Genomic DNA, 24207 nt, shown 5'->3' with positions numbered 1-24207 from the left:
CCTTAATCCAACTTGAATAAATGGTCATAAAAGGACTGTGATATAGGTTATTCAAACTCAAAGATTGATTTTGCACCATATGAGGTGAATTTAACTTCTTGAATTTGGCCATTTTTAACTAGACAAGGTAAATAAACAAAGAAACAAGGAATAGCAAAGCAATAAGAAAGCAAAAATCCTTTATAATATGTGACACAATTACCTGCCCGTAAGAAGAAATCTAGAATGATAGGCATGCTAGAAATAATATTCGCCTTTTTAAGTGAAGATACTGGTTATACGCAGCCTAGAAAGGAAAGACTCAGAGATCAATACTCATAAATTGCATGAGTTTTTGAGTCTTAGCTCCACCACTAACTAGAGAAGTGACTTATCTAACTTTTCTCAGCCTTAATTTTCTCATCTGAAAATCATAAATAATAGTAGTCCTTACTTTATATTACTGCTTTAAGGGATTAAAACAGATAATGCATGTAAGTTCATGCTTAACACAGTATCGGTCACATACTAAGTGTTCAGTAACTTTTAGTTGTCAGTATGTGCTCCATGGTAAAATCATATGTATATTTTCCATGTGAAAGAAGAAACATATTTGCTCTTTGTAGTGTTTTGGAAGTATGAGTTTAGTAATTAATGATAATTACAAGAACTTGATTAGCTTTTTAAGAAGACAAAAAGTAGAGCCAAAATATAAAAAAATGGATTCAAAAGCAAATAGGATGATGGAAGACTTAAATCCAATGGTATCAGTAATTACATAGAATATTAACAAGTAAGTACTCCAGTTAAAACACAGAAATTATCAAACAGGAAGAACAAAAAGAATCAAGTATATAATATTTATAAGAAATATATTTATAGGTAAAGGGATGAGTTCTAAATAACTCATGACTCAAAGTAATCATAGAATTTAGAAATGAAATGAATTGCAAAGAAAATATAACCTGTCAAATCCCAGCAGCCAAAGCAGTAATTTGGGGGAAATTTATAACCTTAATACATATATTAGAAAAGAAGGAAGTTCTAAAATGGATGATCTAAACTTTCATCTGAAGAAGCTAGCCAATGATGAGCATAGAAAAATTTTTAAATAAATAATAAAGAGGAGAAATTGATGAAATAGAAAACAGAAAAAAGCCAAAAGTTGGCGGCTTGAAAAGATTAGTAAGTTGATAAGCTATTTGCAAAATTGATCAGTGTCAAGAAAACATATATTACCAATATTAGAGATAAAAGGTCATCGTTATATGAGCTGTAGATATTAAAAGAATAATTTAGAAATGTTATAAATAACTATATACCAAAAAGTTTGACAACATAGGTGAAATTAATACATTCCTTGAAAACTACTTACTGAAAACAGGCACAAAGATGACAGAAAATTTAATAATATTATATCTGCTAATACTCATTTTGGAGAAGTCAAGCAGTATTTGTTTGCTTGTTCCTTTGTTTTGATAAATGATTCAAACACCTAAATGAATTTCTTTAGATTGTGGTGAGTTCCATATTAGTATAAATATTCATGGAGAATTTAGATAAGTAACTTATATGAATCCCTGGCAAAGGTTAGACTCAACCAGGTATATCAAGTGTATTTTTTCAGGTAACTGGTGCTATAATGTTCAAAAGGTACTACAATGCTCCTTACTCTCTCTCTCTCTCTCTTTATTTTTTTAACATAGTACTTCAACTCAACAAATTCTGTTGACTCCACCTTCAAAACAGACTCAGTATCTAACCACCTCTCAAAAGTTCCACCACATGGTATAAACTAGCATCATCTCTCCTATAGACTACTGCAATAGCAAATTAGCTGTCCAGCCCTTGCCTCCCTGCAGTGTTTTCAATAGATATCAGGCAAAGTTATTCCTTTAAAATATAAATCAAATCATATTACTCTTCTCAAAACTGTCAATCAGAATATTAGGCAAAGTCTTTAAAACTGTCTACAAAACCCTTTATAACATGGCCTCCCATTAGCTTCCTGACTTCCTCCTCTACAGCTGAGGTAGCTCTATTTCAACAACACTAAACGTTTTGCTATGTTTTCTCTCTGGAATATGTTCCCCTCAGATATACCTACAGAATCAGTACCCTTAGGTCTTAATGTAAATGTCACCTTCTGAGAGAGTTATTCCCTATATATGCCACTTAAAATTGTATCCCCTCCCCTCCCCATCTCAGAATTTACTGTACCATTTTTTTTCTGCCTTATTTCCTCCTTGACATTATTTTATTTATTTATTTGTAATATTTATTGTATCTGCTTTTCCAATATACTATGAACTTCATGGAGTGAGTGCTATCTCTTTTGTTTATGGCTATTAACCTAGCATACATAAATAATGCCTGGAAAAATAGTGGGTGCTCAATAAGTATTTGTAGACTAACAAAAGGACTGCTGGCTTGATGAAAAGAAATGAATAATGAAAGACTTATTTCTCCAAAAGAAATCTCAGCTCCAAAACAGACTGTAGATTATGAGGGAGAATGAGGGGGTTACTGGTCTGCTGATGATATCTTATTTCTTGCTGCTATCACAGAAGAAATATGTGCATTTCTTTTATGTGACTATTATACTTTAGCATTTTTTTAAAAAAACATATTTTGTTAATAGCTCTTCTCCATGCCTTTGTATCCCTGATGTAGAGCCCAATTTACATGAGCCACCACACCCAGTTCAGCCTATATTTTAAACAAGAAGTTTCAGCTACTGCGAATTGCTAATTTGTGGAAATTTACACCTGTGAGCATGCTTGGCATAGAGTTCCAGGATGTGGACACGGATTTGGTTGGAGGAGGGAAATAAGCGGAAGCTAGGTGAGGAAACTTGTTGGTCTGCTAAAATTACAGAATTGAGGCACCTGACTACGTATTCTACCACATGTGAGATTAGTCACAATTATTCCACACCCACATTGTAAATTTCAAAATGTACTAAACTGAAGCAAGGCAAATAATCTCAAAGGGCACAGAATAAGGCACTAATGAGAAACCCCAGAACTCTTGCCAAGCATAAACTGCATATAGTCCTCAAATGACGTCAGGATGCACTGAATCAGCAAACCTCAGACCCTTCTATGAAAATACCAAATAGCAACAGGTCAAAAAAAAATCAAGAAAATTAAACTGATAAGTAGCTTTTCAGAAATAGTCCTCCTTACCAGAGAACTGAGAGAGTCTGGGCTGTCTTCCTCTTGAGAAGCTCTAACATGGGATGGCTTTTCTTGAAGTTTTGCCCTTTCCAAAGCTTCTGTTAGACTAGAGAAGAAAACAAAAAGTAACTGAAAATAAGAAACAGTTCCTATAACTTTCAGTGAGAAGTTAAGCAATCCTCATAAAATATGACAGAGGCCAGGCATGGTACCTCACGCCTATAACCCCAGCATTTTGGGAGGCCTAGGCTGGCGAATCACCTGAGGTCAGGAGTTGGAGACCAGCCTGGCCAACAGAAACTCTGTCTCTACTAAAAATACAAAAATTAGCTGGGCATGGTGGTGCACACCTGCTATCCCAGCTACTCGGAAGGCTGAGGCAAGAGAATCTCTTGAACCCGGGAGGCAGAGGTTGCAGTGACCTGAGATTGCACCATTGCACTCCAGCCTGGGCAACAGAGTGAGACACTGTCTCAGTAAATAAATAAATAAACAAATAAATAAATCATAATCACAGAACATTGAGATAGTGACCAGGATAACATATTAAGAAAATACACAATTAGGAGCTGGTTTAGAACTTTCATCACTTAACAGATGACAAGCGGCTTAATGTGCTTAAGTTTTGATTTTCTAGAACATAAAATGAGAGTAGTATTTGGTAATTCCTCCCTCAAAGAACACTTACTATGAAAAGCTAAATAAATTTGACTATTGTTGTGTTCACAGTGCGCTTTACAACCATCATCATCATCGTCATCATTTATAATGTCCATTGGTCTCCACTTCTAGTTGCTTTTTAGAATAATCTAGAAACTCTTTCTAAAAAATAAATTACATCACCCCAAGATTCTGATGTAATATATTTTGGGGTGTAAAAATGTGTGTTTATTTTTATGAGGCATCTCAATTGAGTCTGATCTAGTTGTGGAATAAAGATCTTGAAGAATTTCTTCTAATTATGATGCTGAAAGTTGAAAACAAATTGTTTAATGACACAGTTAGTATACATCTTGGTTAGAACTTACGGAATTTCTGTCTCCAAGTCTAAATGTTCTTTCTACTATATCAGGTGTTCTCAATTTGAGGACTTTAATTCTAAAGACTTATTTTTAAAATCCCATAGGGTTCATAAATACACAAATTTATTCAATCAGCAGTTTCTAAAAATGCACTTCCCCTGCTAGCTGCAGGAGGAGCAGAATCATCTTACTCACAAGACAGCTCTGCACATGTAGCACTTGTTTGTATAGAACTTTCCATCAGCACCGCGCACTGGGTCATTCTCTCTAGGGCAGATGAGCTCATTGTTCCTCATATAGTTTCGAAATTCACTGCACTCATCCTAGAAAATGAGAAAGGGAAAGTGAACGTGACTTTGTCCCTTTTTGGCTTAGTGATTTTTTCAAACTTGGTTTTAGGAAGTCCTCTCTTAGTTCTGGGCTCAGACTCACTGTACTTATCCTGGCAACAGAGGCCAGGGAACACACAGGTTGTCTAAACTTTGCATCCTCCGCTTCATTCTGAACCTGTCTGCACTGGTCCTGAAAAATGTAGGGAAACATAACACAACACTTGATGGACCTTCTTGTTTTTTCCTCCCATTCATCTACCCTTCCTTTCCTCTATTTTCCCGATGAAGTATGCTTTTGACAAAAGGACAATTGTTTAGGGATCTAACTCTACAAATGTGATTGTTACTATTAAAGAACTGAATGAAGATGTCTTCTTTGTAGTCTTGAAAAAGAAATAGAAAAGAAAGCATCATGCACACACACTACTGATTCTTTAATGCTGATAAAATCATCTGGTGAAAACAGAAGGGAAGCTAAAAGGGAGACTTAGATTAGTTTATATTGCCTGAATTATTAAAATAAATATCAACGAGCTACCCAAAGCCTTATTTCACACCTAAAGTGTCAAAGATAAGCACGCAGTTGAGTTGGTAAAGAATTTTACCCTCTACTTTTCAATCCATATTTCTCCCAAGGAAGAAAGACTAAAACATTAATTGACACACACACTCAGAAAATTTTCCACAAAATCAAAAATGATATCAAACCCCAAAACTCCCCAGAAAATCTTGTTATGATCCAAAGTGACAAGACTAGTAAAATCAATTTTCTTTGAAGTTAAGAGATTAGTATCTTTATTATTCCCAAAACTGGAGAAGAATGCAAAATTCCGAGGGTGAAAAGTAAGAGAGTTATTTTGGTATCCTTTAAGATATAACCTTTGCATTATTTGAGGGCTTGCTACTTGATTTCTCTTCATCTTTCTTTTTTCTTTCATTAGCTTCTCGATCACTGCAGATTTAAAAAAAAAAAAGATAGGGTAATTTTTCTAGGGTTGTTACTGAATTGTCTTTAACCAAGTGTTTCTTCAATGCTAAACATTAGCAAATCTAACACTATTTTCTTATACTTGAAAATAAAATTCTAAGAATACTTTTCTATAAGCTAATCAGTTCTGATTGTTGGAATTTTCATGATAATATATTTGTGGCAATGCTATCAACTATCATAGATGCTGTTACTATACTCTTATCCAGAAAAATATGATCCTAAAAGGTCTTTCTTTTTCCTTAATATAACAGACTTATGACTCTTATCTAGAAAGTTTCTATAATTTTCATTTTTACTTCTCTAATTAAATTATAACTAAACTCATAGTTTTGATTGTTATTTACATAGGTATAATGCTTTGAAGTTCAGAAGCATTTTTAAAATGTCCTCGAATCTCCACAAAACTATATTGTGCCATTATTTTTCCCTTAGGAGGAACTGAGGCTCTGCACAATGAACTGGCCTGTCCCAGGTTACGTAGCTGATAAGCTACCTCTTCCTACCCCAGAGGTTCTGGGTGTGATTATGCTTCTCAACATCAAAATAAAAAAATTATTTTAGGCCGGGCGCGGTGGCTCAAGCTTGTAATCCCAGCACTTTGGGAGGCCCAGACGGGTGGATCACGAGGTCGGGAGATCGAGACCATCCTGGCTAACACGGTGAAACCCCGTCTCTACTAAAAAATACAAAAAAACTAGCCGGGCGAGGTGGCGGGCTCCTGTAGTCCCAGCTACTCCGGAGGCTGAGGCAGGAGAATGGCGTAAACCCGGGAGGCGGAGCTTGCAGTGAGCTGAGATCCGGCCACAGCACTCCAGCCTGGGCGACAGAGCCAGACTCCGTCTCAAAAAAAAAAAAAAAAAAAAAAAAAAAAATTATTTTAAAAGGGCTTTGGAAATTGTCTCTTCAAAAGAGAGGAGCTATCGTATCATTAATGTGTGATGCCAAGTATCTTAGGTTTTAAAAGTAACAAGAACTAATTTCTGGCAAACAGGCACAACTATCAAATTTATTGATAAACCTTTTTACGTACAAGATGCTCTGACACATAGCACATTTATTGATGTGCATCTTGCCATATGGGCCTCGAACAGGGTTATTTTCTCTGGTGCAGATAAGCTTCCCATTTATCCGCAGGCTTCGAAATTCACGACACAGATCCTACCAACAGTAGCAAAAAAAGATGTTACTGTCATGGTATAATCTTTAAAACCTGATAACGTGATTGACTGATTAGATATAAACTCATAACACAGGGAAAAAAAACAGAGAAAGTAAAATTTCAGAGAAGAAATATGTTTTAAAGGCACTTTAGTCAATCTCTACGTAAGAAGTTTGAATCTTGTTCATTGCATCTCTCTCAAATGATTGTCTTGCCCTAATGGAATTTCAGTACTGCCTAAAGCAGCCTATTCCTTTAAAAACTAAGTGTGTGTGTGTATATGCGTGTGCGTGTGTGTATATATATATGTGTGTGTGTTTGTGTGTGTGTGTGTGTGTATATATATATATATATGATCTTGCTCTGCTGTCCAGCCTGGAGTGCAGTGGTGCAATCATAGCTCATCATAGCCTCCAACTACTGGGCTCAAGCAACACTCCCACCTCAGCCTCCTAAGTAGCTAGAACTATAGGCATGTGCCACGGTGCCTAGCTAATATTTTAAAATTTTTTGTAGAGACGGGAGTCTCTCTGTGTTGCCTGGGCTGGTCTTAAACTCTTGGCTTCAAGTGATTATCTCACATTGGCCTCCTAAAGCACTGAGATTACAGGCATGAGCCCCCAATGCCCTGCCCCATCTCATTTTAATACAATTTTCTATGAGGCGGAGCCCCAAACCTGTCTCCCCATGAGTGCACTCAGTGTTCCACACATAAAAAGTCTACTTCAAAAGCCCTGGAATGAACTAAAAGACACTCTTCTGCAAAACATAAAAACATGTAAACTTTCATCTTCATTTCTCAACAACAATTTACCAAGAACAAGCAAAAAAAAAAAAAAAAAAAAAAAAAAAATTTTTATTGTGCAAAGTGCTTTCTCGTGTGGCTTAACAGATTTATTTTAGTGGTTGTAAAAATCTTATAAATAAATACTCATCATTCCCATTTTACAGATGAGAAAAATGAATCTCAGCGATATTAAATAAAGTCAGTGTTGAATTTGTGATCAGAAACCTGCTAACCACCAGGCTATACCTTTTTACTTATTTGCTTTTACAAGGCAGAGAATAAAACTCCTATCTGTGGATAAGTATATGGAGCTGCCTTTTATGTTCATTGAAACATAATGATCGTAAAAAGAAGCCAATAGAACCGAGTCTACAGACAGGATCTGGAATGTATTAAAATCTTCAGAGAGCTTCAGAAGTCTCTGGAACTTCGTTTAAGCCCAAAGAGCCAAAGTGATGATATGGAAACATTACCTTAAAAAATAACACAGTAACCTAGATTGTACTTACCCTTCTTTCTTTAAATTGTGGTGTCCGTAAACAAACAATTCCAGGCCTTACTTTTTATTGCAGCATTCAAAAAGGTATTAATTCTCTGGAATTAAATACCTATCAACATATTAAATGTCTCACAACCACCATTTTCACAAATTATTGGAAGTATTTTCTTTTCCAGGTGCTCACAATACCACATACGTCTATAATAGCACTCCTCTGACTGTATTGCAACCCTGCAATTCAGTCTTTGGTTCTTCTATTCATTATTTATGTGTAGCTAACTTCTCTTAAGTTTTCCTGAATTCTAAAAAATTAGAAAAATATTACCCACTGCATAGATTTTGGGGGAGGTTTAAATATAATTATTGGTAAACCTTATTTAACTTTGCATGTATAGATAAAACTGTAGTTCTCTATTTCACACACACACACACACACACAATCTCAATATTTTCTTTTTATTTATTTTTTTTAAGACAAGTTCTCACTCTGTTGCCCAGGCTGGAGTGCGATAATGCTATCACAGCTCACTGCTGCCTAGAACTCCTGGGCTCAAGTGATCTGCTCACCTTAACCTCCCAGTAGCTAGAGTTGCAGGTTTGCACCATCATGCCCGGCTATTTTTATTATTATTGTTATTATTATTATTTTGTAGAGACAGGGTCTCACTATGTTGCCCAGGCTGGTTTTGAACTCTTAGGCTCAAGCAATTCTCGTGCTCTGGTCTCCCAAAACACTGGAATTATAAGAGTGAGTTACCACACCCTGCCTCCATATTTTCTTTATTGTTGGTTTTTTTCACTCAATATTTTCTATCTATACATATAGATAGCATTCTTCTGTTTTAAATTTTTTAGATAAGGTTCATAAAATTAAAAATTTACCAAGATTTTAAATAGATGTCCTTTAAAGATCATGTGAAGTTGTGCAATAAAATTCCCAAAATATTTTTAAATAATGATAATTACTATTAATGTTTCATTTTCTTTAGTCACTACAGGCTTAATGAAAAGTTGCCCTACCAATAGGAACAATCTTCCTAGGGAAATTTTACTATTTTTCTGTTCTAATTGGAGTCCGTCGGTGGATTAAAAGAGATTGTGCTGTGTAATATTCTATGTGTTGGTGTTGTTGTGTTGAATACTATTTATGAAGACTAAAACTGAACACTAGGTGGCAATGAAATGCCAGATCAAGAATTTATTATCTCAAACTCCAACTTTTTTTCTTTCTGTTGTTTTTATTGTTGTTGTTGTTGTTTTTTGTTTTTTGTTTTTTTTTTTTTGAGATGGAGTCTCGCTCTGTCGCCCAGGCTGGAGTGCAATAGCGTGATCTCAGCTCACTGCAAGCTCCGCCTCCCGGGTTCATGCCATTCTCCTGCCTCATCCTCCCCAGTAGCTGGGACTCCAGGCACCAGCCACCACGCTCCGTTAATTTTTTGTATTTTTAGTAGAGACGGGGTTTCACCGTTTTAGCCAGGATGGTCTCAATCTCCTGACCTCCTGATCCGCCCGCCTCAGCTTCTCAAAGTGCTGGGATTACAGTCGTGAGCCACCGTTCCTGGCCTCAAACTCCAAACTTTTGATATTAATTTTCTTTGTAATTTTTGGCATCTGATTGTTTGATATTTATTTGTTTAAAAAATTCAGAAACAGCCAAGTGTGATGGCTCATGTAATCCCAGCACTTTGGGAGGCTGAGACTTGAGCTCCAGCGGATCGCTTGAGCTCAGGAGTTCGAGACCAGCCTGAGCAACAGCAAGACCCTGTCTCAGAGGAAAGAAAAAATTCAAAAATGAAATTCACTGGCTAACTACAATAATTTAACAATTGTCACTGGTTCTACAATTGCATCAGAGTCACTCTTGGGGAATTGAAGAGCATGTTATTTATTTTCAAGATCTGGCCATGACTTGTTTACCATTATATTGCCAATGATTGGGACAGAGTCAGCATTTCATGAATATTTGTTGAATAAATTTACCATACAGTGAACTAACTGAATTCAGGTATTAGCATGTCTAACATCTATTACCTCTTTGTCATTGCTCCTTTCTCCCGTATTGCTCCTGTTTTCATCTTCTTTCTTTTTTTTTTCAGCTGCTTCCCTTTCCCTGGGGGAAAACAATGAAACATTTCAATCAAAGTGAACAAACACCTCATTAATTACTAGATCTGTTTCTAAGACAACTGTCATTTTCTTAAACTGGTAAGAAATGACTATTGTACTTTAAGACTCACAGGCAAAATCTCATTTTGAAACATACTCACAGTTTTTCCTTACACATAGCACACTTATTGCCATGTGTCTTGCCATCTGGACCCCGGACAGGGTCACTTTCTCGAGTGCAGATAAGTTTTCCATTTTTCATTTGGTTTCTAAACTCATCACATGTATCCTGAAAAGATGGAAAGATTATATTGGAAGTGCTGTTTTTACATAAGGTATCTGATTGGATTTGAGAATCAGAGGATTTCTTTCCAAGAGTCAGGCAGCCATGTAACCTTGCTGTGGTAGGCAAAATAATGGCCCACAGAGAGGACATTCCACAATGTCCTCTGTGGAATCAGACTCTGTTTTAGACATATGTTCTAATTCCTGGAACCTCCAAATAGGTTGCTTTCATGGCAAGGAGGAATTATGGCTGAATATGGAATTAAGATTGCTAATCGGCTGAATTTAAAATGGGGAAGTTACCCCGGATTATCCAAGTGGGGCCCAGGTAATCGCAAAGGTTCTTACTCATGAAAGAGAGAGGCAGAGGCAGGAGAGTCAGTGTGAGAACGATACAACATGAGAAGGACTTGACTGGCCATCACTGGCTTAAGGGTGGCCACAAGCTAAGGAATACAGGTAGCTTCTAGAAGTTAGAAAAAGCAAAGAACCAGATCCTCACCTAGAGCCTCCACAAAGGAATGCAGCGTTATCGACACCTTCATTTTAGCATGATCAGACCCATTTAAAACTTATGGAATCCAGAAATATAAGATAATAAATTTGTGTTACTTTAAACAACTGCTTGTAGTAACTTATAATGGCAGCAAAATAATACAAAAACAAAAACAAATCCCAGTGTACTTGCAAAACCTCATTTTCCCTATCTATAAAATAAGGTTAAAAGGCCATATTTGACCAGGCTGTTGAAATGATTAATAAACTATTATTTATAAAATTGCCTCATAAAGTGATAATCACTGATAACTTGGTAACTCCTGACCTTCTATGGGCAAGCTCTAGCTTGATCATATTGGCACCTTCTTCTGTAGTTTTGATCGCCAACTGTTGACTCACAGAAAGAACATTCTTGCCAAAACCCAAATAATAACTCACCTTCCCTGATTCTGATCCAGTCCCATTTGAGCTGGAGTGAGAATCATCATTTTTTCTCTCTGCTTCTCTTTCCCTGGAGGAGAAAAAATTCAATATTCGTCTTGTTAACACATATTGACCCTGGATTATGCAGTAAGTGTGTCCCGTGCAAATGACAAGAAGCCAACTTTCTTCAACTGTGCTGGTTAATGATTCCAAATGGCCATCACAAAGTCTTCCTAGAATTCTGGCACAATAAAGAACAAGGGTCTACTATGATAGGACTTAGACTTCACAGAATTGTAATAGAAAATACAATAGAAATCAGCCACTTGGTTAACTGCCCTTGCTAAGGCTCATTGTTCCTTAGAGAATGCAAGAGAAAAAATATAATATTTGGAAACTAGCAAAAAGAATAATTTGCATGGAAAGAGCCATAGCAAATGAGAAATAGCCATTCATTCAAGAGGAATGTGACTATGTTTTAGACATGCCTGTTGAGAGAAATACTTACAATTTTGCTTTACACATCGTACACTTATTGTTGTACGATTTGCCATCGGCATCACGTACAGGATCACTCTCCCGAGTACAGCTGAGTCTTCCATTTTTCATTTGTTCCCGAAACTCAGCACATTTATCCTGAAAACAGAGAAGAATGAAGTCCCCCTGGATTACTTAGTCTACTGTATTCTTTTTTTTTTTTTTTTTTTTTTTGGAGACAGAGTCTCGCTCTGTCGCCCAGGCTGGAGTGCAGTGGCGCAATCTCGGCTCACTGCAAGCTCTGCCTCCCAGGTTCACGCCATTCTCCTGCCTCAGCCTCCTGAGTAGCTGGGACTACAGGCGCCCGCCACCGCGCCCGGCTAATTTTTGTATTTTTTTTAGTAGAAACGGGGTTTCACCGTGGTCTCGATCTCCTGACCTTGTGATCCGCCCGCCTCGGCCTCCCAAAGTGCTGGGATTACAGGCGTGAGCCACCGCGCCCGGCTGTATTCTTAATAAATATTTTTAACAATCTGAGTAAGAGAAGTTCTTTCACCTCTCTTTATAAGAAACATAACACCGCCGGGTGTAGGGTCCAGCCCCACAGGGTCGGTGGGTTTTTCTCCCCTTGTGCGGAGACGAGAGATTGTAGGAATAAAGACACAAGACAAAGAGATAAAAGAAAAGACAACTGGGCCCGGAGGACCACTACCACCAAGACGCGGAGACCGGTAGTGGCCCCGAATGCCAGGCTGCGCTGATATTTATTGGATACAAGACAAAGGGACAGGGTAAGGAGTGAGAGCCATCTCCAATGATAGGGAAAGTCAAGTGGGTCACGTGTCCACTGGACAAGGGGCCCTTCCCTGCCTGGCAGTCAAGGCAGAGAGAAAGAGAGGAGAGAGAGAGAGACAGCTTATGCCATTATTTCTGCATATCAGAAACTTTTTATTACTTTCACTCATTTGTTACTGTTATCTAAAAGGCAGAGCCAGGTGTACAGGATGGAACATGAAGGCGGACTAGGAGCGTGACCACTGAAGCACAGCATCACAGGGACACGGTTAGGCCTCCGGATAACTGTGGGTGGGCCTGACTGATGTCAGGCCCTCCACAAGTTGGGGAGGAGTAGAGTCTTCTCTGAACTCCGGGGAAACGGAGACTCCCTTTCCTGGTCTGCTAAGTAGCAAGTGTTTTTCCTTGACACTGACGCTACCGCTAGACCACGGTCTGCTTGGCAGCGGGCATCTTCCCAGATGCTGGCGTTCCACTAGACCAAGGAGCCCTCTGGTGGCCCTGCCTGGGCATAACAGAAGGCTCGCACTCCTGTCTTCTGGTCACTTCTCACTATGTCCCCTCAGCTCCTATCTCTGTATAGCCTGGTTTTTCCTAAGTTATAATTGTAGAGCAAGGATTATTATAATATTGGAGTAAAGAGTAATTGCTACAAACTAATGGTTAATGATATTCATACATAATCATATCTGTTATCTATATCTAGTATAACTATTCTTATTTCATATATTTTATTATACTGGAACAGCTCGTGCCCTCGATCTCTTGCCTCGGCACCTGGGTGGCGGCAGCCGGCAGCCGGGCGCGGTGGCTCATGCCTGTAATCCCAGCACTTTGGGAGGCCAAGGCGGGCGGATCATGAGTCAGGAGTTCGGGACCAGCCTGGACAACATGGTGAAACCCATCTCTACTAAAAATATGAAAATTAGCTGGGCATGGCAGCGGGAGCCTGTAATCCCAGCTATTCGGGTGGCTGAGGTAGGAGAATCGTTTGAACCCAGAAGGCAGAAGTTGCAGTGAGCCAAGATTACGCCATTGCACTCCAGTCTGGGTGACAGGGCGAGACTCAGTCTCAAAAAAAAAAAAAAAAAAAAAAAAAAATCTAGATCTGGTATCTGCAGAGAAAAAGGGACCAAAATCACCCATGTTCTAATTACAAGAGATGAATTATCATGGCTACTAATGTTGCTTTTAAGGATCTATACAAGGAAATTGTAAATATGACGAATTTAACAACATATATTAAATGTCAGCAAGCTACAGGTTCCCCTTGGTACACTTAGGGGACTGGTTCCAGGATCAAAATCCATGTATACTCAAGTCTGTCAGTTGGCCCTGTACAACCCACCTATACCAAAAGTTAGTCCTCCAGATATGCAGGTTTCACCTCCCACAAATCCTGTATTTTTTATCTAAGTTTGGTTGAAAACAATTACGTACAAGCGGACCTGGGAAGTTCAAACCCACGTTGTTCAAGGGTCAATTGTGTAGCCCACAGGGAAAAGTCTTTCCTGCTGCCTGTTCTTACACATAAAGTTTTGCTGAAACACATCCTCACTCATTTATTCAGATATTATTTTTTGGCTTCTTTCCCACAACAATGGCAGAGTGAAATAGTTGCAGCAGACATTATATGACCCACAATGCCCACAATGCTGAAAGTATTTATCTGGCCTTACACAGAAAAAAAAATGTGCAGATCTGTAGTGCAGACAGAAGAGAGAGAAAAATGCTGGAGGAAAACCCAAAGTTACACAAAATGTCAAGGAAGGTAGATTTGACCAAGTTATGAACAAGACAGACAAAATGTTTATCAGACAAGTCTAATCAACAGGGCTATTCCTTCAAAGACAGAACTCAGCCTCCTAAAGCAAAAAAGATGGAAAAAAACAGAACAGCCAGAGTTTATCAAAGGTAAATATTGGGCCTTTGTCAGATCTGGAAGTGAAGACATGGTTTTGATATTCCAAGGTTGTAAAAAGATAAATAAGGTGACTGCAATTTTATGAAACTGTGTTCAGTGACCCAAGGAGTGACCTTCTGTGCAACATTGCCATGCTGACACTTAAAAATGCCTCAAGAAACATGCTAAACCTTTGCCTAAATTATTTTCTTTTATCCCTGGAAGAGTACTGCTAAATCAGGGAAAGTAGAATCCAGCGAGATGAAGTAATTTACTCAATGTCTCACACGTCCAGGGAGTAGGGGCGGGATCGTATCCCATTCTGACTCCAAATCCTGTGCTTTTTTGTCCTATCATGCTGCCTTGGATCAACAGAAAAGACACCTCAGAAAAGTGGCTCTGTCCAAGGCAAGAAAGAATAATGAAAGAAAATGAAGAGCATGTGATGCTGATGAGAACAATTATTGATATGAGGTCTAGATTACCATAAAGAGGGCTCAGGAGACTGGGATAAGGTCATTATATATTGTTAATTATTTCAAGGTGTAAAGAAGTCAAAATGAAGCCCAGAGCAGTGAAAATGTGCTGATATCTTACCTGCAAACTTAAGGAGAAAATTATCTGTTCTCCCAAGGACTCAGCACTGTATAAAACTGCCTTTACCATAGACTATATATGTTGTGTCATAGTCCTATTGTCAAGGAGTTGAGCCCGCCCCAGTTATTGAAATTAGAGGTTGCTCTCACCTGAGTGTTTCCTCCTCCACCATCACTGGAACCATGTCCTGCAGCATTTCTCTGATCTTCCTCTTCTTTCCTCTTTCTTTCCTCATCTTCTTTCTGGCTGGAAATTAGAAAGTGGGAGGTAGGGAATAACAGATTACAGATAATGGTGTGCATTTCTTTGAGTTTCTCATTATATGAGCAAATCACATATGTATAGAATTATCGAGCATTGAGTTAACATCTACTCTGCTGCAGTCCTTCTCTGAAAATAAAAATATAAATTATATGGAGTCCTTTGCCAGGAAGGGGTCTCATTAAAACAAAAGAACACCACATATATATCACCACAAACAAGACAAGGTGAGTAAAGCTGAATGTGGTGGCTCACACCTGTCATCTCAGCACTTTGGAAGCCTGAGGTGGGTGGATCCTTGAGGTCAGGAGTTCGAGACCAGTCTGGCCAACATGGCGAAACTCTGTCTCTACTAAAAATACAAGAATTAGCCGGGTGTGGTGGCGTATGCCTGTAACCCCAGCTACTAGGGAGGCTGGGGCAGGAGAATTGCTTGAACCTGGGAGGCGGAAGTTGCAGTGAGCCGAGATTGCATCCCCGCACTTCAGTGTGGATGACAGAGTGAGGCTCCACATCAAAAAACAAACAAACAAACAAACAAACAAAAAAAGACAAGATGAGCAATTAACTAACATTTCATAAATGTTCACTAGGGATCTCCAACTGTGTTTATCATAAATACCTAATGATCAAGAGGCCCCAAAATCATTATCTTCTCTACCAAATGTATTCTTTCTCCTGGATTTTCTATTTTTCACAAAAAACAAACACAAAACAGTGGAATCATCTGTAATTGCTCACTGTCCTTCAGCTTGCATAGCTGTTGCCACATGACATTGACTTCACCTTCCCAGCATCCCCCACCTTGATCCACTTGCCCTCTAGCCTACATCCTTGCTCTGCATAGCTGCCTCTTCCTAGGTTATTTATTGCAGCTCCTCCCCGCTACATGAGTAGCAATTCTTAAGTTTAGTACTTTCTTTCTCTTTTTCTCCTGTTTACTGCTGATAAATGAATCTTCCTAAAGGAACAATATTTATGCCACATACTGTCCTATCTGAACAATTTTTGCAGCTTCCCATTACATATAGAATTGACCTCAAAATCTGTGGTGTGCATTCAAGGTTGATAAAGTTGGTAAGTTCTGACTAAACTAAATGACTTGCTTTTTTCCTAATTTTAGATCCTTACTCTTGCTGTTCCCCTCTTTTCCTCTCATTACTTTCTGTCATGTCCACATTTTATCTAAATTATAATGTCCAGTTCTATCCCACCATAAAACTTTCTATTAACTGTCTCTTTCTTGAAGTACCATAACATACCACAGACAAATTTTTCATTCAACAGTTCCTCCTTTGTATTATATTACCTTATGTCCAAGACTAATCTCAGTGGACTGCATGATTTCTGAGAAGATTGTCTATTTCATTCACCTTTGTATAATCATTATACACATTGTACATTGTAGATGTTTGGTAAGTGCTATTGAATGACTTAAATATTCTGGGTGTACTTCCAAACTTTGTGTAAAGACCTACTTTTCATTTTCTGAAAATGTGTTCTTTTCAACAATGTAGGTGAGGACTCTGACATTAAAATCTGTGTGTTTTCTTTCCAACGTGAATTGCGAGATAATCCAGAGAAAGGATCCACGTGATAGCAAATAACTTAAGAATTTTATCCAGGAAGTGTGATCTACTGGTAGAGTCTACCCCAGAACTAACAGAGAATGTAATAACTTAGTTGTATATATTTTTTTTATTTCTAGAACTGTGAATCTTGGCCATTATAAAGAAAAGATTTCTTTCAAATGCTTTATAGATAACCTTCTGTTTCTATTACATGTAAGGAAAGGACAAACACAATACATATTATTTGCCTGGCTCATTGCTTCCCCAATTCCACCATCCCACAGTAGCGGTTTTCTTTGTGCACTCACAAGACTGCCTTACACATGGCACACTTGTTGCCATGGGTCTTGCCATCTGGGCCACGCACAGGATCATTTTCCCTTGTGCAGAAAAGTTTTCCATTTTGCAAAAGACTCCGAAATTCATCGCATGTCTCCTAAAAGGAAAAGAAAAGGAGAAAGCTTGAGTATCTTCTTGGAAATTAGTTTATTGGGTTCCTACTAAGTGCTTTATGAAAAAAAAAAAAAAAGAGAGAGAGAGAGAGAGAGAGAGAAAATGACCTGAGAACTTTTTTCTGGCAATTATAGTGTTCAATTTCTATTAAGCACACAGGACTTAAGAAGAAGGCTCTATTTCTTTTTCCTTGATAGCCCCCAAATCCAGACTAAACCTGCAACCATACACAAGACTCTCAATAAACTTAGTTCTCTGATGACTGGGCACATTCCTTGTTTAGGGTTACATGAGGAATTGAGACAGAATAAGCAATCACTTAAGATCAAAGAGTTAATTACAAATGGCAGTTACAATTGATTTTGTATTTTATTCTGAATTCTTTAGCTTAAATTGAAATTCAAAGAAAATGAAAGAGGGAATTTTTCTCCTAGCTCTGCTTAAAAGTTCATTGCCAGATCCCCTAATTAATCATATTTAGCAAAAGAAAAATAATATGAGAGGAGAGTTTGTCTGTAGCAGTAATGTGAAATCTGAAATTATCTCATACTGAAGAATTTTCACTTATAGATGTTGAAGAGTGAGTCTATTTTTCATGTGAACTGCTATTATTTTTAAATTTAGAATTACAACTGTAAACAAGCCAAACATACAGAATTCCAGGGCAATACTTCTTTAGAGGTGATTTTTATTATCAATAGTCTTTGATGGGGGTAGGGCAATGACCACAACTTGGAATAAACTACTTGGAGCCAGCCTTTTGAATCCGAGAAAGTATTATTTGGGGATGCTATTTTTTAATATTTTCCCCAAATGTCAGCACGAAAATATAACCACAGGTAAAGCAAGGAACACATGTGTTGACCAAATGTGGTAATCAAAAATACATTGTGTGCTAGAAAGAAGGCTGGCTTTGGTATCAGGAAGTCTAGGATTGAATTCTATTGTTTCCAGAACTTTGAAGTATGAAGATATTGGTACTGATACTCATACTCCCACTAACTTTATAAGCAAGTTATTCTTTTTCTCTGAATTTTTTTTTCTTTTCTTTTTTTTTTTGTTTTGAGATGGAGTCTTGCTCTGTCGCCCAGGCTGGAGTGTAGTGGCACGATCTTGGCTCACTGCAAGCTCCGCCTCCCGGGTTCACGCCATTCTCCTGCCTCAGCCTCCCAAGTAGCTGGGACTACAGGCGCCCGCCACCACTCCTGGCTAATTTTTTTCTATGTTTTTAGTAGAGACGGGGTTTCACCATGTTAGCCAGGATGGTCTCGAACTCCTGATCTCATGATCCACCCACCTCTGCCTCCCAAAGTGCTGGGATTACAGGCCGAGCCAGCGTGCCCAGCCTCTGAATTTTAAATCTTAATATTAATATATGGGAACAGAATAAATCAGGGGTTTACAAACCGTGACCTGTGATCTACATCTGACCAGCCATTTGTTTTTATAAATAAAATTGTACTGGAGTCAGTCATGCCCATATGTTTGTATACAGTTTAGGGCTGTCTTAGAGTCACAACAGCCAAGTTGAGTAGTTGTGACAGAGATTATATGGCCACAAAAACGGAAATATCTGCTATCTGTTCCATTAAGAAAAAGTTTCTCAACCCTTGGACTAAATGAACCTCTAGTTCCCTCACAACTGGGGTTTCAGTAATTCCATAGTTATATTTACAGAGATACTGCAAAAACTCATACTTTCGCTGCAGTGTAAACATTCAGGATCACTACCTTCTCAGCTTCTCTTTTGACTTTTGCTTTGGGTTCAGCTCCTTTTTCTTTTGCTTCTTGCTGGCTATAAGAAAAGGGAGGACAAAACAGTCATTCCTAGCACCCAGTACATACTATCCTAAAGGAGAAATGCCTCTACATAAAAATGGTCCGTTACTTCTATACCTCCACCAACTTAGCTTTGGAAGAGAAAGGTAAATATACACCCCTCTACATCATTGTTCTTGTTCTTTTGTTTGTTTGCTTTTTGTTTTTTTGAGATGGAGTCTCGCTCTGTTGCCAGGCTGCCGTGCAGTGGCATGATCTTGGCTCACTGAAACCTCCTTCTCCCAGGTTCAAGCAATTCTCCTGCCTCGGCCTCCCAAGTAGCTGGGGCTACAGGCACGTGCCACCACGCACAGCTAATTTTTATATTTTTAGTATAGATAGGGTTTCACCATGTTGGCCAGGATGGTCTTGATCTCTTGACCTTGTGATCTGCCCACCTCAGCCTCCCAAAGTGCTGGGATTTCGGGCATGAGCCACCGTGCCCAGCTGTTCTTGTTCTTATTGTTGTTTAAAGAATAAGACACACATGCCATAGCAAACCAGCACATAAATTTTTATGACTATATCTCTTTTGAAAAATAAAGATGTTGTTCTTCTCCCCAGAACGCATCTAAGATATCATTAGACATTAACTCATTTTCAATTTATTAGCACCCAACGATTACACCTTTGGATTATTTGACAGTGACCTATGCCTGCAGAGAACAGAAGTCCTAGTCCTTTTATGCCATTAACTCCTGGGTAATTTTGCTCTTAGCACATGGTCCTTTCGTGATGGTGATTCAAGTACCTCTCAGACTATTGAAGAACACCAGAAGTCAATGGGCTGAATATATGGCTTTATAATAGTAAATTTCCAACCCAATGCAAAGACAGCCTTCATTATCTACCTCCTGGAGAAAACTTCCAATGTCACCCCTCTTGCCCACCCAATGCTGATCTTCTACACTCAGTAGCAGCAGTGGCTGCCTCTCACTCACAAGAAGGATTCACACATGGAACAGGTGTTGCCATGGATTTTCCCATCTAGACCCTCAATAGGATCATTCTCTCTGGTACAGGGGAGTCGTCCATTCCTCACATAATGACGATATTCACTGCACAGCTCCTGCCAAATGAAGGAGATTTTAAGAATCCAATAACTAAACACTAGAACTCTTCCTCCACGTTACCCCTTTAAAAACTAAAACATAATGATTGCATGGAAAAGGTGATGTTGAAGGTTAATATTAGCCAAAATGCTTTTCAGAGACCTAGGTCACACATTATTTGGAACATAGATTGCTGTTATTTATCTCTTAGAAAACCTTCAGGTCAAATATTATTCTGCACTAGGTACTGTGAAAAATACAGAGAAGAATAATGTATGGCCTCTTAAATTGGTAAAGGAATTTGTAGTATGCAGAATAATACCCTTCCACCAAACACATCTAAGTCTTAATACCTGAGACCTGAGAATACGCTACCTTACATAGCAAAAAGGACTTTGCAGATATAATTAGGTAAATAACCTTGAAATGAAGAGATTATCCTGTATTGCCATAATGGGCTCAATGTAAGGCTCAATCACGAGGATCAGTCCTTAAAACTGCAAGAGTGAGATGGAAGACAGAGTGAGAGGGAGATATAACCACAGAAGAACAGTCAGAGAGATATAACGTTGCTGGTTTTGTAGATGGAGAAGGGGGTCCAAGAACCAGGGAACATGGGCAGGCTCTAGATCTGGAGAAAGAGAGATGGATTTTCCCCTGCAGACTCCAGGAAAGGAATACAGCTCTGCCAACCCTTTGATTTTAGCCAAGTGAGATCCTTTTTAATCTTCTAACCTGTGAAATAAGATAAGAAGTTTATGTTGTTGTTGTTTGCATTGTTTTTTATTTTATATTGTTTTCTTTTATTTTACTTTAAGTTCTGGGATACATGTTCAGAGCATGCAGGTTTGTTATATAGGTATACATGTGCCATGGTTGTTTGCTGCACCTATCAACCTGTCATCTAGGTTTTTAGCCCCTCATGCGTTAGGCATTTATCCTAATGCTCTCCTTCCCGTTTCCCCCAGCCCCTCCCTGTGTCCATGTGCTCTCATAAGTGGGAGTTGAACAAAGAGAAGTTTATGTTGTTTTAAGCCACTAAAGTGTGCTAATTTGTTATAGCAACCATAGAAAACTAATACAGAGTTTTTAATATCTTTGAAGAAAACACATAGAGGCAACTATAAGTTATAATAAAATGAATGATATAACTAAAATATTTTTTAAATTGTTGGCATATCAAGTGATAAGAGTTATTAAGTATATTGCACAAATGGGAAAATCTTTAGGGAGCAGTTAACACACAATCTGAGCCATGAAAAGTGACCAGAATTTTGGTAGACAAGAGGGATATTCTGACTGTGAGTAATGGAATATAGAAGGTAAAGTTCATTGTATGTTGAAGAATTGGTGAACTGTCCAATGTGGAACACCCCACTGGACAATGAGATTAGACCAATAATGACATTAACAGCAATAAATATAATATTACAGAGTGACTACTTAAGATATGTGTGACACTGTGCTGTTACACATTAATAAGTTTCTTGGGCCTTCATAAAAATAATATGCATAATAATAATGTCCTTATCTTATAAGTGAGAAAGCTAATATACAAAGATGTTAACTGTAGGACCTTACTGGTAGGGAAATGAAGCACGGATTTGAACCCTGCCAGTCTGAGCCTAGAGTCCAGTTTTCTAACCACATTGTTTTTGTGACCACATGATGGAAAGCCATGAATCAATGCTTGGCATGTCCAAGAAACCAAAAGGTGGCCAGTATAACTGGCACATGGAGAACAATGCAGAATAATAGGAAATGTGACCTGTGAAAAGTGGCAGGGATCAGACCGCGTATGGCACTTCCAGACACTACAAGGACCTTGATTTTTACTTTGAGTGAGATGAGAAGTCACTGGGTAGCATGACCTGTGTTATGGTTTTAAATAATTACTTTGGCTTAAGAGTTGAGAGTAGATTGTAGAGAGCAAAGGTAAGAGCAGTAGAAATTAGATCTTCTAAATCACACAAAGACAAAAATGAATAATGAGGACCTAAGGCATAGTCTGCAGGAATAATACAAATGGCAGAAGCATGTAAAATCTAATGTGCATCATGGGGCTTAAAGCCAGAACTTGTGGTTCAATTCTTGGTTCTCAAGTTACTAACTACATATAATTATAATTATATATGATATTATTTGTATCATATAATATTTATGTTAATACATAGTAAATAATATATTAGTATATAATTGCATTATATATAACTAATTAAATATATTTCTTAACTTCTTATGTCAGTTTCCAAGTCCTCTTCTATAAAATACAGATAATAATATGTACCTTCAATGGCTACTACAAATATCAGTCATAAAACTTTATGCCATGATGCATACAGTAGCAATGAATGTACAATTATCATTGTTATCACCATCATGTGAGATGTTAAAGAATGCAAACTCAAGACTCAGAGACACGTTTATCTCCTCAAAATCTCACAGAGAATTAAGTGGGATAAAAACCTAGTTGTTGCTGTTTTTAAGGTAAACACCCATATTCAAAAATGTACTTGAGAAAAATCTGAACATCTGTCTCTATTAATTTGCATTCAGACAGTAAGATAACAATCTATATATACTTCTTTCTTCGGTAATATAATTGACACAATCAGGGGAGAACATGGTGATTGATCTCTCTACTGCACAAGCAATGAATAGATTTAGTGTGAATAAATTGAATAAGGAAAGGGGCGTACTCTTGTATATGGGGATCCAAACACATTTTCCCAGTTTGCAAAGTCACTAAGAATACTGGAATGATGGGGAGGGAGTAGGAGCCCTGCCTAGGGAGAGTGATCACTGAATATTTATGTGACTCTGATGATCTCAAACAACTACCTGTACTGCTTCTCTCTTAACTTTTTCAGCCTCAACTTTCCCTTTTTCTTCTTTATTATTTTTCTTCTCTTCTTCTTCAAGTTTGCTGTAATAGAAAAAGAAGATATAGGCTGAATATGGTTCCTTACTCTTTTTGGAAGTACATTTTTAAAAGGAATGGGGATCTTCCAAACCAATAGTCAGATTCAGTCTTCAATACAAATTTATCTAGTCTAAGAGGTGCTTTTGCTTTGACCAATAGTACAGATAAATTTAGTTGTTTACATTCCCCCTCTAAAGAGGAATAATTATAAAACAAGCATGCATCTTTATCAGTCTGTGGCCCTCAGGAGATCTTATTTTTCGTAGGTTGCTAATTTTATTTAACATTCTGAATAAAGCTACAATTGTCTTGATTTTATTTCACTTGTTAAACTTTTCCTCTCCAAGTAACTACCATATCAGTGATAAAAGCAAAGGGTGATGCTAAGTCAGATGACGGGCTTAAAATCATAATAAACCATGTTTTACTCTAAACTGAAAATTTTAAATATTATTTCAGTGGAGCTAATATTGAAGTTGAAATTCAAGGTTTGGATTGCAGTAGTGATTCAAGTCCAGTTAGATTCAACTGCTAATCTTTGGTGGTCAAACACAAGCCTAATATTCTGGCATTCTTGCCATTTTCTACTGACATATAGCATGTTAATGCTGGAAAATCCTTACCATTTACTACATTTAGTCATTACCACAACACCAGCAAATTGAACGGGTGAGAGAAAAACCCTGGCTTCTTGAATTTCAGGCCACTTTTCTTCTAGTGCTCTACTCTGTCAGCCTCTCCTTTTAGGGAATTGTATGCATCCACTTCAGTTTGGATCAAGACATGTGAAAGTTGGGAGGCATTAACTTTGCACCTCAACAGGTATTATTTAAATAAGCCTTTTTCTCAGCATTTATTTTAGGATTAAGTTCAGGAGCAGATTAAGAACCTAAAAAGGAAGAGAATTAGAAGTGATAATAATTAACTTCTTTATTGTCCCACAGTATGGAGCTGTGGTCACAGGCTTACCTACAACACTCAGCAAAACAAAGGCCTTAGAAGGCCCTGAACCTGGCATAACAGGGAGATGTTTTAGTAAACATTTAGGGTATGAACCCGTTTCCTAAAGGTTTTACTCCACACTAAGCCACTTATGA

General features: G+C 37.9%; 1 protein-coding gene across 2 annotated transcripts in view; it reads right to left on the bottom strand.

Moving 5' to 3' along the window:
• Positions 1–24207, bottom strand: part of SPINK5 (serine peptidase inhibitor, Kazal type 5) — a 75124-nt gene that overhangs the window by 6508 nt on the left and 44409 nt on the right. The window contains exons 18-31 of one of the 2 annotated variants that reach the window (XM_025387904.1): positions 23029–23113; positions 20077–20204; positions 19049–19112; positions 17173–17300; positions 15182–15278; positions 11769–11896; positions 11276–11348; positions 10216–10343; positions 9980–10058; positions 6534–6661; positions 5392–5464; positions 4613–4702; positions 4376–4503; positions 3168–3264 (exon numbers count right to left, since the gene is read on the bottom strand). In XM_025387904.1, the coding sequence (XP_025243689.1) occupies positions 3168–3264; positions 4376–4503; positions 4613–4702; positions 5392–5464; positions 6534–6661; positions 9980–10058; positions 10216–10343; positions 11276–11348; positions 11769–11896; positions 15182–15278; positions 17173–17300; positions 19049–19112; positions 20077–20204; positions 23029–23113 (1426 nt within the window). The remainder of the gene's footprint in view (positions 1–3167; positions 3265–4375; positions 4504–4612; positions 4703–5391; positions 5465–6533; positions 6662–9979; positions 10059–10215; positions 10344–11275; positions 11349–11768; positions 11897–15181; positions 15279–17172; positions 17301–19048; positions 19113–20076; positions 20205–23028; positions 23114–24207) is intronic. The other variant, XM_025387905.1, reaches the window with a different exon arrangement.

Source organism: Theropithecus gelada, chromosome 6, assembly GCF_003255815.1.
Source record: "Theropithecus gelada isolate Dixy chromosome 6, Tgel_1.0, whole genome shotgun sequence".
Taxonomy (NCBI): Eukaryota; Metazoa; Chordata; class Mammalia; order Primates; family Cercopithecidae; genus Theropithecus; species Theropithecus gelada.
The sequence above is the reverse complement of the archived record's forward strand: the minus strand, read 5'-3'. Positions and strand labels throughout refer to the sequence as shown.